The sequence below is a fragment of the Podarcis vaucheri genome, assembly GCF_965113315.1.
Source record: "Podarcis vaucheri genome assembly, chromosome: 16".
NCBI lineage: Eukaryota > Metazoa > Chordata > Lepidosauria > Squamata > Lacertidae > Podarcis > Podarcis vaucheri.
In genome coordinates this window covers 16,735,299-16,750,335 of record NC_138754.1, presented here as the reverse complement: position 1 = coordinate 16,750,335, position 15,037 = coordinate 16,735,299, and the positions used below count along the sequence as shown (strand labels likewise).

The window sequence follows — 15,037 nt, the reverse complement described above, 5'->3', positions numbered from 1 at the left end:
TCTCTCCTGGGACCTAGTCCAAATATCTAAATACTATACTCTAAGCACTATGCTACACGGGCTTTCTAGCCTCAGCCACTCTTGTGTCTGGCTCCATCTACCACTGGTGTTATTACGATTATTATCAAACTTATAGTTATATGAGCGGGACGCGGGTGGCGCTGTGGGCTAAACCACAGAGCCTAGGACTTGCCGATCAGAAGGTCGGCAGTTCGAATCCCCATGATGGGGTGAGCTCCCGTTGCTTGGTCCTTGCTCTTGCCAACCTAGCAGTTCAAAAGCACGTCAAAGTTCAAGTAGATAAATAGGTACCGCTTCAGCGGGAAGGTAAATGGCGTTTCCGTGCGCTGCTCCGGTTTGCCAGAAGCGGCTTAGTCATGTTGGCCACATGACCCAGAAGCTGTACGCCGGCTCCCTCGGCCAATAAAGTGAGAGGAGCGCCGCAACCCCAGAGTCGGCCACAACTGGACCTAATGGTCAGGGGTCCCTTTATCTTTTACCTATAGTTATATAGCACCATCACGGTACATGGCATGTGACCCTGTGAGAGAAAGTGGCCCTCTAGTTGAAATAAATTCACTACCTCTGGCCTAAGTTCTCAAGAGTTGGACTTCCCTTTGCCAAGCTACTTGGCGGCTGGATCTCAGCCTGGCCAGGTGCTCATTATAGTTACCCTCTTGCCCATGCCCACTGCGGACGCTTCCTTCTGGGAAAGGAGGAGATTACCTCTGAGCTACTCCTGTGCTCCTGGTCTGGTGCAGCACCCCGCTCCCACAAGTTGGTTCTCCTGGTTTTATACACAATTCTACATTTTGGAGTTGCTCTACTGCAGTCTGAGTTCAGGCTGAGGCCAAAGCTTACTTGCTGAACATGATAATTCAACAGGTTGGGCGCATAAGGCCTTGCCCAAAAAAAGAGAGCAGCAGAGGACACAGATCTGCATAACAGGTACAAGTGCCAACTTTCATGAATGGAGGCAATTACTATCATTTAAGTGAAAACACAGTATATCTTGTCATGGTGGGGAAGGCTGTGTGCCGGCTCACTCTGCTCCCAAGTGCTGCTGGAACAGACTCCCTCGGAAGGTGGTGGACCATCCTTCATTGGAAGTTTTCCAACAGCAGTTGGATGGACATTGTCAGAGATTCCTTAGTTGTAATTCCTGCATTGCGGGGGATTGGACTAAATGACCGTTGGGGACCCTACTGACTCTAAAATTCTATGATTCTATGCTGGATGCTGAGAGGCAACATCAAACCCATCCTTTTTGTAAGGGACCTTATGTTTAAACCCAGTTTGGACCAAGCACCTTTCCAAGCGGAGAATCACTTCAAAAAGATAACTATCCTTGATCTTTCAAAGCATATATATATTTAGGGCATCATTTAGTTGGGATTCAGCCCCTCAACCTGTTAGAACACCTGCATTCATCTCTGCAGACAGGAGATGGCAAAGTGGGGAGGTGAGAAGCAGCATGCAGGTGCACACTTCCATTCCCTTGCTCCCGAGTAGCCACAGAGCACCCTCACCCATCAAGGGCCAAATCTGTACCATACATTTAAAGCACTGTGATACCGCTCAGGGCTTCCCCTAAAGAATTCTGGGAGCTGGAACTTGTTAAGGGTGCCGAGAGTTGCTAGGAGACCCCTTTTCCCCCTCGCAGAGCTACAGTGGCACTTCCCAGGGAACTCTGGGAATTGTAGCTCTGTGGGGGGAATAGGGGGCCTCCCAACCATTACCCACACACTTTACAAACTACATTTCCCAGGATCCTTTGCATTAGATGAGCACTTTAAATTATTGGTACAGGTCTGCCAAAAGTTTTTAAGGCTCCTCCCATCTGTGTGAGAGGCACGAAAGGGGCTCAGCTCTCCTTCCCTCCTCCTTCCGGCTGAGACTGTCCCTTCCACGTGGGCTACAGGACTTGGCAACTGTTCCCGGCCCAGCAGATGGCCCTCTGAACAAGACGGCCGTTTGGTGTTTTTCTCCTCAGCCCTCCTCTCCGATGGTTGGGGGTGGGCTTGGAATTTTCCAAGTGCGGGGGAATCTCCTGGAAGCCCTTTTGCATTATTGATCAGAAACATCAAAGCTCCTCATGAAATATATTGAAAACTGTTAACAAACGGGGGCGGTTTAAAAGTCAGCACTGCCTCGTAGCATTAGAAATGGGGCAGCAGGGGGACCCCTAGGACCACCAACAAGGGAACAGGGGATTGAAACCAATAGTTGGTTCTGGTTGGTTCTTAGGGGACAGGCCAAAGCTCAGTGGTAGAGGGGCAGAACTGGGTGTCTCCATTTAAAGATTCTAGCCACATTTTAGGGTCAAACGCTTCCAAGGGTGTCACAATATATAATCAGGTGTCAGGTGAATGGAAAGGCCTCTGTCACCTGGACTGAATAGACCAGTGGTTGCTAACCTGGCGCTCCCCTGGTGCTTCAGACTACAACTCCCATCAGTCCCAGCCAGCACAGTCACTAGCCCAGTGAGCTCCATTGCCAAGTAGAGATCCTAGTCTGACACACTAAGCCAGAGCTTTCCAAGCTGTGTGTCGGCTGCAGTGTGCACTCCTTGCACTCCTCCCGGGGCTGGAAGGGATTTAGTTTAACCTCCGGTTTGCTAGTGAAACTGAATTACTGTGTCATGAAATGATGCATGTCTAAAAAGTGTGTCATCAACATGAAAAGTTTGATGACACACTTTTTAGACATGCTCTAAGCACTACACCACACGGTCTATGCACCAGGAGTGTCTGCTTTGTTTGTTGCTTTTGTGTTTTTAATCACCTTACGAGCACATTGCCTTGAGGTGCTGGCTTCAAAGGCCATTAATAATGCAATTGTTTTTGTAGTAGTAGTAGTAGTAGTAGTAGTAGTAGTAGTAGTAGTAATAATAATAATAATAATAATAATAATAATAATAAATGATGATGATGGATCTTCTAGAGGCAAATCATGGTCTTTTTTAATTAACCCCACCCCCACCCGCCTTTCCCTCCCTGAATCTGTTATCTCCTAATTGGCCTGCAGCCACATTTGGGACTCTGCTGGTTTCCCCTGCTTTGATCTCTAGGATTGGGGGGGGGGGGGGCACTTGTATTTGTGGAAGCAAATAAATGGCACTGCAGGCCTCCTTGTCCGCCTGTATCGCTCCAATTGTGCTCTGCTGTTATCTCAGGCTGGCCTTTTTCCTGGGCCAAGATTTGCCTGTGCTTGTGATCTCAAACCTGGGGGGGGGGGGGATAATGAACAGAGCACACAGGGCTGCCAAGTCTCCAGCAGGGTCACCAAGGCAGGGCTTTATATTCCTTTCTTCTAAGGAGCTCAAGGCAGCAGACATGGTCCTTCCCTCCTTTGTTTCTGTCCTCACAACAACCCTGTGGGGTAGACGAGGCAGAGAGAGCATGTGTGTGGCTAACCAAAGGCCACTTACTCACGTTGTCTCCAAACTGAGAAACATCTGAAACACTGCAGCCTTTCCTCATGGGGGTGCCACTCCAGCCCCTGGATCATTTTGGTTAAAAAAAACAAGCGGGTTTTTTAAAAGGTAGATGTCCCTACACCTATGAATGAAGCAGATATGGGAATATACATGGCTACCCAGCTTGTGTGGGGTGTGTGGTTAGCAAAAGTGAGCCTTCACATTTCATATCTGCTATGTTTTGCGTTCCCTGTGTCTGCGTTCAAAGTGTGTTTGTATGTTTGTTTGTTTGTTTGTTTGTATGTATGTATGTATGTATGTATGTGTGTGTGAGTAGGGCAGCTCTCTTCCCTTCTTAGGAAACCTCCACCCTGAAAAATCTGGCACCAATCTCAATGCCTTCTCTAGAATGACAGTGCGGGTGTCTGCCAGAATCCACCTTTCTCAACCGGGTGCCTCCACCCAATGTTTTGGACTCCCATCAGCCCCACCCAGCAGCTGGGTACCAGGTTTGAAAGACCAATCCAGTGAGTTTGTGGCCAAGGCAAGATCTGAACCCGAGTTCCCTTGCAGCTCACGGCTTGTTCTTTTAATTGCTGCATTGGGCATCTCTCTCCAGAAATGAAGCAACTGCAGGAAGGTAGATTAGGCTGCAGACATTTGGTCCTGTGGAGCGGGAAGAAATTTCTCACTTCCCTTTTGCCACTTGGAACAGTGCGTGAGACAAGCAGACTTGCCAATCTTGAAAAACAATATTTTCTTCCTTCTCAGGAAGAACATGACTTCACTTCCTTGCTGGCAGTCCCAGGCTGTTGTGTCTGAACAAACTCCTCTGTCTTCTAAACTTTTGTATTTTGGATATTATTTTCTTGTGGGAGAAGATGGATCTTTATAAATGTTGGGGTGGTTCTAGGCACTGTAGCAGGCAGAAATCCACCAAGGGGAGCATTTCCCATAGTCCCCATCCCATCCTGTTGAGCCTCTCTTTGCCTGTCATGCAGAGAATATTGTTAGGAGTTTGAGGAATCCTGTATGGGGGTTGTAGAATGTAAAAGATTGAGCTTGCCAAATCAGTCTCTTTGTCTAGGCCAGAGCTTTCCAAAATGTGTGTTGTGACATGTTCATGTGCCAGTTTCAGTTTGATGCACATCTAAAAAGTGTGTCACCAACATGAAAAGTTTGGTTGTGTTTGACAGATTAAGTACCATGATTAGCATAAGCAATCCTAGAATTGTAGCATTGGAAGAGACCCTGAGGTCCTCTATTCCAGCCTCCTGAAATGCTCAGCGCCATAGAATGAATGGGTAGGCCTTTCCTCCACCTCCTCTCACCCAGCCGCTAGGTAGGAGAACTGTAACCAGAGCTGTGTGTTTGATTCAGCTGGAAGCAAGCTGGAAGCTGGAGACAGGGAGACATGCTTTCTCTGTGCTACATCCCAAGCTGCGACTAATGGAGAAACATGAGCCTGTTGTGGGGTTAATTCTGTGAGCCCCTCCATCTTATGTTCAGGTTTTATACAAAACCATATATAAATGTAAATGAAACCATATACCCTAAAGACAACACCAGTATCCGCTGACCTTCATTCCAAGGCTTCTGAACCTGGTTAAGTGCCTGGAACCTATAGAGTCTCTGACCCCTGGAGATCGGGGTGGCTTGTAACACTAGATTGGCCTGGGGAATTTCTGCTTCTCCTGCGGTCTTTTAAAGAAAGTTCAGGACTGAGGGTTGGCTAAAAACTTTTGAGCAGCTCAGTGACTCACAAGGAGGGGGGAGGTGTGAGAACTTTCACTCCCCCATCCTGTACTTACAAGGATCTGAGTATCTTGACTCATTTTACTGCTGTTGTCTGGAAATCTCTTTCTGATCCCACATCAAAGGCAAGGCCATTTGCACTTTGAGGGGCCGCTGAGGGAGCTATCCGTTGATGAAAATACTTGTAACAAAACAGTTCTCATATACCACTCTCCAAGAAACATTCCATGCCTATACACGATGCAAATAATACAGTCAAACACAAAGTTTGTAAATAGCTTAGAATTGATTCCATCAGGTGAGTGTCCCAGAGTGAGCCGTGCCTCTAGAATTAAGTTAGTAGCTGTTTTCCAATATTGTGTTTATATATTCCCAGCTGCAGACATGAAGTAGGTCCTTAAACGAGTAAATTCTTATTTTTACATCTGTATTATGCTTTTCTTCCATCCTGGAACCTATCTGTGTGGTCCCCAGGCAGTCACCCATCCAGGCATTGAACAGACCCAGGTTTTCATTCCAAAAGACTGCATCCCAAACCTGCTTGTCTTCCAGGTGTGAACACAGGCAGTGATGGCTGTAGGCATTTTCTTTTTTTTTAAAAAAAAAAACCCCTCACATTTAAAAAGTCTCCCTGCCTCCCACCTTCCCATCCACGTACAGACATAACCGAGAAATGACTGTTCCTGCCAGAGAAATCCACTTCCTGTGTGCATCACTTCCTCCTACTCATGCATTCTTGGATATTCCGTGAGTCACTGAGCTTGGTGAACTTGTTGTGGTTCTCCTAGCATAAGCAGATTGAGCAAATGGAGGGCTGGTGGTGGGGGGGCAGGCTCTGATTAAACGTCGTCTTATATCCTGAAGGAGAAATGCATGAAAAGAAAAACGGGGATTGACTTTCTATCCCATCTGGCAGTCGCTCACAAGAGGGCCTTGATTTGCTGGCCCAGGAGGGGTAGCTCAGAATACGAGCTGCCCATTTGCTTCCTTGATCTTAATTGCTTCCCTGCCCTCTTAAGTACAGGCGTAAACCAGTTGGGCAGTGATGTGAAACTGAATGGGCTTCCCCCACAGAGTGTCCTGGGAATCGAGGAACGAGGGATTGCCAACAGAATTCTTAGGCCAGAAATACAGAGGAGACTGTATTCTCTGCAACTTTGTTTGTCTGTTGCTCAGAGGGGAAGGAAGATACATGAAATGCAGGTTTCATTTTACCAGGCATGCCGGTGAGGTTGCAGGAGGGTGGTGATGGTGGTGGTGGTTAGGGGAGACTGAGAAGAGGGGTCACACATACTTCAGGCTGGCTAAGTCCAACCTAAGATTTTTCTCTTAGTGTTCCCTCAGCGCCACCCTACCATTTCCAGAATTCCCTAGCTGGGAACAGTGAAGGTTGAAGCTGGATTTGAAATTGGTTTAAATTTGTAGTGATGACATGCCCTGACACTGTAAACTTTGAGCTGGTTACAGAACCATGTAACTGCCCCACAGCCCCACTGACTTGGGGCTCCCCGGCCTTTTTCTCTTCAGCATAAACTGCACCAAAGGCCTTAATGAGGCACCTCAGCTTTTGGCTCATGGTGGACTGAGTGTTTGGAGGGGAGCATTGGGGAGAGAGCTCCGCACTGGAGAGAAGAGTTCAAGTGCCCTGCGCCTATGTCCATGCTAAACCAGCCCTTTGCCTGGGCATCATTTAGAATAATTGAATCATAGAACTGTAGAGTTGGAAGGGATCCCACTGGTCATCTAGATGCAGGAATCACACCTAAAGCATCCTTGACAGACAGCCATCCAACCTCTACTTAAAAACCTCCAAGGAAGGAGAGTCTACCACCTTCCAAAATCATCTGTTCCGCTGTTGAACAGCTCTTGCTGTCAGAAAGTCCTTCCTAACATTTAGTCAGAATTTGTGAGAAAGCAGGTGAGGTGTTCTTTGGATCTGAAGCTATCTGGCAAATCATAGACGAAGCTCCCTGTGCCGCCGCCCCCCCCCCCCCAGGTCCGAGCCTTTTTATTTCTCTTCTTCCTTATTCAGAAAACCAAAAGGGTCCACATTTGAATGCATTGAACATTCTTTTCACAGAGAAAATCTTTATCCAGGGACTTTCCGTGTGAACACTCACAGCTTGCTTCAGTCAGTTAGAGAGATTTGCTCTGTGGCACCTTTTCCATGGTGACGTTGCTCTCTGCTTGTGGAGTGCAGTAATCTAGATTAAACGGGGTGAGTGGAGACACAGTGACGCAACACCATGTAGTCTGTGGGACTGGAATGGTCGCCTTGTGGTCACACCTTCTTTTTCAAATCTTGCGGACGAATAAGAAGAAAGAGGTGGCCACTCTTGTATGTGTGTGTGTCCTTGATCCATTTATTCCTGCAGTCAGAGAGGCAGCCTTCTCTCCCCCCCCCCCCATTTCACTCACGCAATCCTTCCGAGCGGATCGTGGAAGGAACAGGCTGTAGCATGGGGGAGTGATCACCGTGTTCTCCCTGATAGTTCCTTGCAGCCAAAAACTTGGCGCACAGGCCATGCCCAGCAGGGGCAAGCTGCCATCTGTGTGCCAGCCAATGGGCAGGATGTCGGCCTTCACTCTTCTCTGGGGGTGGAGGAAACAGCAGGCTGCAGTGTGAGGGGGGTGGGGCATCATCCAGAAGGCAGAGCTGTTTGGGGTTTTTTTTAAAAAAAAATAATGGCCACCCTGCTTGCCACTCCTTCCTACAGACCCAGAAACTTTGGTGGTGCTTTACAAGTTGCTTCCAAACTTCCTTTTGAACCCCTGATTGGCTCCAATCAGGGGCAAAGTGTTGTTTTATGGTCCGCCTCCAATGATGATGCCCCCCATAGGATCTGTGGAAAGCTTTCTTTTTTGTTTCTGGCAATACTCAGGTGTTGACTTGTTCTGGCGCATTGTGGTAAAATACAGACACTGCCCCACAAATCATCATCATCATCATCATCATCATCATATCTTACCCTTCCTCGCAAAGGCACCCTGGCGCACTAAATACATTCATAACAAAATACATTTTAAAAGTAAAAATGTTCTGCCAGCCAATGATTTCAGGGATCCCAGGAACAGCATCTTCCTGCCACCAAATGCTTGGGCAAACAGGAATGTTTTTCAGTTCTTCCTGAAGGTCAGCAACAAGGGAGACAGATGCACCTTGCGCAGATGCATCCTGCCCATTTGGCTGGCACAGGTGCACCACAAACAGGGAGCTGCCACTGAGAAGACCCTGCCGTGGGTCAATGCCAGCCAGGCAGCATTACTGCCACCAAGACCTCACCTGTCAATTGTAGAGTCTGAGATGGTTGAAGTTGGTCCAAGACATTTTGCTGCCCAAGGCAGAGAACAGGATGGCTCCCCTTCCCTCCATTTCATATGTATAGAAGCTGAGTGGGCTGACCATTGAACCTCAAACACAGCTGAGAGCAGAGGGCTAGTGCAGGGGCTGTCAATATTATTTTATGTACTTATAGAATCACATGTGATCTTGTGGCAGGTCACCACTGTTACACACAGGGGAATAGCCAAGGAGCTATAGCCACTGCCTGCCAGCTTCTGCTGCCTGAGGCAATAACCTCACTCTCCCTAATGGTAGGGCCAGCCCTGACTCTGCCTGTTCATACTCAAACCTTTGTTCATTTTCAATCAATCATGTCACTGCAAGATGGGGCCTAGTGGAGAGCTTGGCTCAGCTGAAGCCCTGTCTGCTTGGTCCCCCCCAGCTGAAAGGGCCTGTTAAAAAATACGATGTTCGGTTTTCTGATTTAGTGGATGAATCTGAGCATCCGATCGACACTGTCTCTTTCTCACTCATGCCCCCTCTGTTTTTCCCTTCCAGCCTGCAATGTCACTATTCACAACCGCTGCAAAGATACTCTGCCCAACTGCACTAAAGTCAAGCAGAAGGTGAGTGTGTTCATGTAGATGTGTGTGTGAGAGGGGAACTCTTGTAAGCCATGAGCAAGAGGAGGGTGGTGGGGACATGAGAGACCAATGTTTTTAACCAACTTGTGGCTCATACAGTGGTACCTCGGGTTACATGTGCTTCAGGTTACAGACTCAGCTAACCCAGAAATATTACCTCGGGTTAAGAACTTTGCTTCAGGATGAGAACAGAAATCGTGCTCTGGGGGCGTGGCGGCAGCAGGAGGCCCCATTAGCTAAAGTGGTACTTCAGGTTAAGAACAGTTTCAGGTTAAGAACGGACCTCCAGAACGAATTAAGTACTTAACCCGAGGTACCACTGTACTACACTATTTTACTTATTTATATTCATTTTATTTCATGAAATTTATATATCAATTAATTGGAGGAAAAAAAACCTTAAAACAGTTTACCAAAAGAAAAAAACAAGAGAGTTATTAGTTAAAAAAAAAGTAAAAGCATTAAAAAAAATTTAACCCAGCAATAAACTAAAAACACACCAGCATTCTAAACATATGGGCAGGCTTTCTAAGCACATACGTCATTAGCAGGTGCTGAAAAGAGTAGGGAGGAGGTGCCTGTCTGATGTCAATAGGCAGGGAGTTTCAAAGTGTTTATTTCTTGCAATTTCAGAGTGGATATTGCATGGTACTGGTACAGAATTGAGCTACTCAGGCCATCCCTGGGTCATCCTCAGAGCCCCTTTCAGTTGCAGTATTTTTTAAAAAAGCTTTAAAAGCCTGCCTACTTCAGTTGGATGCCAGCCAAAATTGTTTGTGTGCGCTTTATTGTTTTCCTGCTGTTGCTTTTGAAATGGGTTTTATATTATAACGTGCTGGCATTTGTTTTGATTTTGAATGTTTTACTACAGGATGGCATTTTGTACTTCTTCACATAGCGAGTCGTTAAACTATGGAATTCGCTGCCACTGGAGGCAGTGACAGGCACCAAGCTAGACTGCTTTAAAAGAGGATTAGACAAATTCACGGAGCAGGAGAGGGCTGCTGATGGCTACTGGCCAGCATGGCTATGCTCTTTCTCTATGGTCGGAGACAGTGCTTGTGAACACCAGGTGCTGGAAACCACAAGAGGGGAGAGAGGGCTCCTGTGCTCAGATCCTGCTTGCAGGTTTCCCACAGGCATCTGCTTGGCCACTGTGAGATCAGGATGCTGGGCTAGATGAGCCCCCTTGGGTCTGATCCAACAGGCTCTTCCAATGTTCCTATGCTGAGTTTTGACTGAAAAGTTTTGACTGAGCACAGACTGAAAAGGCAGCTGAAAAGATAAATAAATAAGAGCCTTTGGGAATCTGCTTGCGGTAGCAGCACTTTGAGAGATTGTCCCCCAAACACAAAAGCAGTAATTTACCAGATATGGGTACCAAGAAATAGAGACAAGCGTAAGCTACGGTGCTCGCTTTCCTGTTCCAGAGCGAACCACCCAAAAGCACACAGGAGATACTTCAAAGCCACCCCCTTTCTCCTCCACCACAGCTTTATTGCAATGGCCCAGCTGCTGCTCATCGTTTTTCTCTTTCTTTCTCTCCGCCCCCGCCCCTTGCAGCAGCAAAAGGCAGCCTTGCTGAAGAACAATTCAGCCCTGCAGACGGTGTCCCTGAGGAACAAAAGTGAGTGGAGCTGTGAATCCCACGCCAGGAAGGGGAAGCGGGGCAGGGAGTCAGCTGCGGAAGCAGTTCTCCTCTGCTAAAGGAACTGCCTTATAAGGCCCCACCCGTGATATACACTTAAAGCAGTATCATACCACTTTAAACAGTCTCAGCTCCCCCCCCAAGGAATCCTGGGAAGTGTAGTTTGTTAAAGGTGCTGAGAGTTGCTAGGAAACCCCTATTTCCTTACCAGAACTACAATCCCCAGAGTTCTCTGGGAAGTGGGACTGACAGTTAAAGAGTCATGGCTTCCCCTAAAGAATCTGTTAAAAAGCAGGATGCTGCTGCTTTACATTATTAATAATATTTTTTTTATTATTGTGGATGGGGCCTTAGTAAGTAGGGCCTGTGCTGCTGAGAAGAGGAGAGGGCAGCTGGAGAGACTGCTTCTGAGGTGCTTTTCCCAGTTTGGGGTGGGGCAGGGGAAGAGTGAGACTCACTTTAGTCTAATGGAACCCTCAATAATGTGTGGCTCTGAAACCTCTTTGGCCAGCTCTGAAAATAGTGGGTTCTTCTGAACATGTGCAGAGTGCCTTTCTGCCAAAGCCACACCTCTGAGATCTTTTCTGTATACAGTGGGGATGGAAGTGTTGCCTCCAGGCTGTCTTAAGCACCAGCACCCTTAGTCGTTTGTAGAAACCCGGTGGGGCGTTATCGGCTGCCTGAATTGCATGATGCAACTTGTCCTTTGGTACGACTGTCTTGCAATTCTTATCACCCCCGTTTCTCTTTCAAATCTCCAGCCACCATCAGGGAGCGCCCCAATTCTGCCATCTACCCCTCTGAGAGCTTCCGCCAGACCCTGCTGGGGTCTCGCCGGGGTCGCCCCACGTTGTCTCTTTCCAAAAGCGTCTCCACCACTAACATTGCAGGGTAAGTTGAACGGATGGCTTTAAAAGAGGATTGGAGAAATTCATGGAGGAGAGGGTTGGCGGTGGCTGTTAGCCACAATGGCTGTTCTCTGCCACCACAGTCAGAGGCACCAATGCTTCTGAATACCAGTTGCTGGAAGCTTCAGGAGGAGAGACGACTCTTGTGCTCCGGTCCTGCTTGCGAGTTTCCCTGGTTAGCCACCGTGAGAAAAAGGTTGCTGCACTTTATGGTTCATTGGCCTGATCCAGAAGGCTCTTTCCTTATGCTCTTAAACTAGTGGGGAGAGAAAGCCCATATCTCTCCCTTGTGTGCCCAGATTTACGTTGCGAGCTTTGTGGAGCAGGTCATCTGTCTCTTGACTTATATCTGCCCAGTCTTCCCTGACCCAGTGCCCTCCAGATGTTGCTACACTCCAACTCCCATCCACCCCAACCAATGGAGACCAATGGTCAAAGAGGATGGGAGTTTAGTCCAAGTACACCTGGAGAGGGCTATGGGTTCCCCACCCTCCCTGTAGGAATATTCTCGAAACATGAACCCTCTTTGTAATAGACAGTGTCAGTCTTGTATTTCTTATCAGACTTGTACTAAGAAGACCTGGGTTCTGATCCCTGGCGGGTTCCTTGAAACTCACTAGGATCGCGCATGACCTTCGGGCAACCCCTCTCTGTCTCAACCTCAGCTACTTCAAAGGGTTGTTTTGTGTATTAAAAAAGATGATAAAGCGACAGTTGTATTGGTTTAGAAAATTCTCACTCTTGCTGTCCAGGAATTTCAATGATGAATCTCCTCTTGGCCTCCGGAGGATCCTGTCCCAGTCCACTGACTCCTTGAACATGCGCAACCGGACCCTCTCAGTCGAGTCCCTCATCGACGAAGGTGAGATGGGAGGTGTGGGTGATGAAATCCTGTGCCAATATTCTGTGCATACATGTAGAAAACTAGGAATCTGGGTGAGTTTAACACAAATGAGAAAAGACAGGCTGGGTATTTATTTAATTATTTAATTATTTGCTGCCTGATAAATGAGGAGGGATCATTTTTAAGAGTGCTGAGTGTTCGTCAACCTTGAATCCCCAGATGCTTTTATTTATTTATTTATTTTCCCCTCCATAAAATTTATACACTGCTTGATTGTAAACATCAAACCTGCCTGCTTTGTGTCTGTGGTTGAGCTCCCCACCCCCCCTTTTTTTTTTTGCATGGGATTTCTGACCAATCAAAGCATACAGTGTTCCTGGATGAAGTCTTGGGGAGAGGACATCAGAGCCAGTGTCTCTGTGTGACTTGAACCTGTGTTCCAAGACCACAACCCCAGATGCACTTATTCTGTGTGCATGTTGTGGTTTGATAGTTCCCAATGTCCAGTGGCTCACATATTCTGTGTGCCCTCGAGGCTCAGTTAGGCTTTCATCCTCTTCCCTCCTCCCCTCCTTCATCAAAGTCATTTCCACATACACAAACACATTTCCCCTCTTTTTTCCTCCAGGAGCTGAAGTCATATACAACCAGCTGATGAGCGACTTTGAGACTGGCGAGAAGGATTTTGAGGCTGATTCTTGGAGCCTGGCAGTTGACAATAACTTCTTGCAGCAGCACAAAAAGGAAGTCATGAAGCGACAAGATGTCATCTACGGTGAGGACTTGTGCCACTTTTGCCACCCCTCCACCCCACCTACTGAGGATTTCTGAAAGCAATGGGTCCCAAACGCCATGTCACCTTGGAAGGAGAAGCATAGTCACAGCCAGTCAATGTCTTCCCAGCAATATATAGTTTGAAAGACACATGAAATGCTGTCAGTGTACAAGTAGCAACCTCCAGAAAGGTAGCTGTGTCCTCACCAACAAAACCAACAAAATCTTGAAGCATCTTAAGGACTAGCAAATTGATGGCAGGATAAGCCTTAAAGCACATGTTTAACATCATGTATCATTTAGCCTGAAGCTCACAGCCATTGGGAATGGGAAATAACACTCCTTCCTTCCTTCCTTCCTTCCTTCCTTCCTTCCTTCCTTCCTTCCTTCCTTCCTTCGACCCCCCCAGTGGAAATTGCTATACAGAGTTTGTGGAATTTAAGCCTTGCCTGGTATTTATAAGCCTCTTTGCAGGGAGGCATACAGAAATTGTCAGGATCCTCCTTGATAAGTGTCTCAAACCAAATACAACCCCCTGAGTGGTGTTTCTATCGTTTTGATTTTGGGGCCGGGTTTATTGTTGGCCAGAATAACAACCTTAAAGGAGGATTAGAGGTCCCACCCAGACCTCTGACAGCATGAGCCAAGCAAAACATTTAGAAGGATCAGGTGGCACAGTCCAGTCCTCCTGGGATTGCACAACTTCCGCATGCAGGAGGAAGGGGAAATTGCATATTTAAATGCTCCCCTGTGAAAAAAATGAATAAAACTACCCAGCGAGTAAAAAAGTAGCACACCAGGGAGGAGACAGAATTCTCCCTAATGGCACACAAACACTCCAGTGTGGGTGGAACATTCAGACACAAGCTACCATCTGAATTCTGAACCGATTAAAAGAATTGTGCTATTTGCACTCAGTGTTCCTACACGCTTTCCTTTGTCGCATGATTTATTCCGTTTGGTTCCTGACTTCTAGGCACAGGTCTGAGAGGCTTTTCTTGTGTCCTGCCGCTTTCTGTGGGAAAACCCACCATTTATCGCTGAATTGGAGCAAATGTCAATCCGCAGAAAACCCGACTGATGTTTGCTCCAATTCAGCAGTGAACAGCGGCTTTTCCTGGGGGAAAGTGGTGGGGCGAATGAAAAACCTCTTGGACGCATGCCTGGAAGTCACAGGCAAAACAGAAGTGTGGCTGAGCCCTGGCACACCCACCCCATCTTCTTTAGCCTCTACTATGCCAATGCAAACCAGTTCATATCTTCCCTCTTCCCGCTCCTGCAGAGTTGATCCAGACAGAGCTCCACCACGTGCAAACGCTGAAGATCATGACCAACCTCTTCCGCAAGGGCATGCTGGAGGACCTCCAGATGGACGTGGCCCTGGTGCAGAGCATGTTCCCCTGCGTGGACGAGCTCAGCGACATCCACGACCGCTTCCTCGTCCAGCTCCTGGAGCGCCGCAAGGAGTCCCTGGCCGCCGACAGCAACAAGAACTTTGTCATCAACCGGCTGGGGGACATCCTCATCCAACAGGTGCAGCAGCTGCCATGTGTGGCATGGAGGGGCATAGAGGGAGAAAGCAACTCTTTTATCCCCCTTCTCCTTGCCCAGCTAGTATGTCAGGAACATGGGATACTGCTTTGTACTGAGTCAGACCATGGGTTTATCTAGCTCAGTATTGTCTACACTGATGGCAGCAATGACTCTCCAGGGTCTGAAGCAAAGGAGTCCCAGCAGCTACCCAGAGATACCAGTGGGGATTG

General features: G+C 47.6%; 1 protein-coding gene across 10 annotated transcripts in view; it reads left to right on the top strand.

Moving 5' to 3' along the window:
* The window catches only part of ARHGEF2 (Rho/Rac guanine nucleotide exchange factor 2), a 111,109-nt gene that overhangs the window by 82,011 nt on the left and 14,061 nt on the right, over positions 1–15,037 (top strand). For all 10 annotated transcript variants that reach the window (XM_082204269.1, XM_082204268.1, XM_082204264.1 and 7 more), the window contains 6 exons: positions 9,015–9,082; positions 10,664–10,727; positions 11,510–11,639; positions 12,409–12,518; positions 13,129–13,275; positions 14,557–14,807. In XM_082204269.1, the coding sequence (XP_082060395.1) occupies positions 9,015–9,082; positions 10,664–10,727; positions 11,510–11,639; positions 12,409–12,518; positions 13,129–13,275; positions 14,557–14,807 (770 nt within the window). The remainder of the gene's footprint in view (positions 1–9,014; positions 9,083–10,663; positions 10,728–11,509; positions 11,640–12,408; positions 12,519–13,128; positions 13,276–14,556; positions 14,808–15,037) is intronic.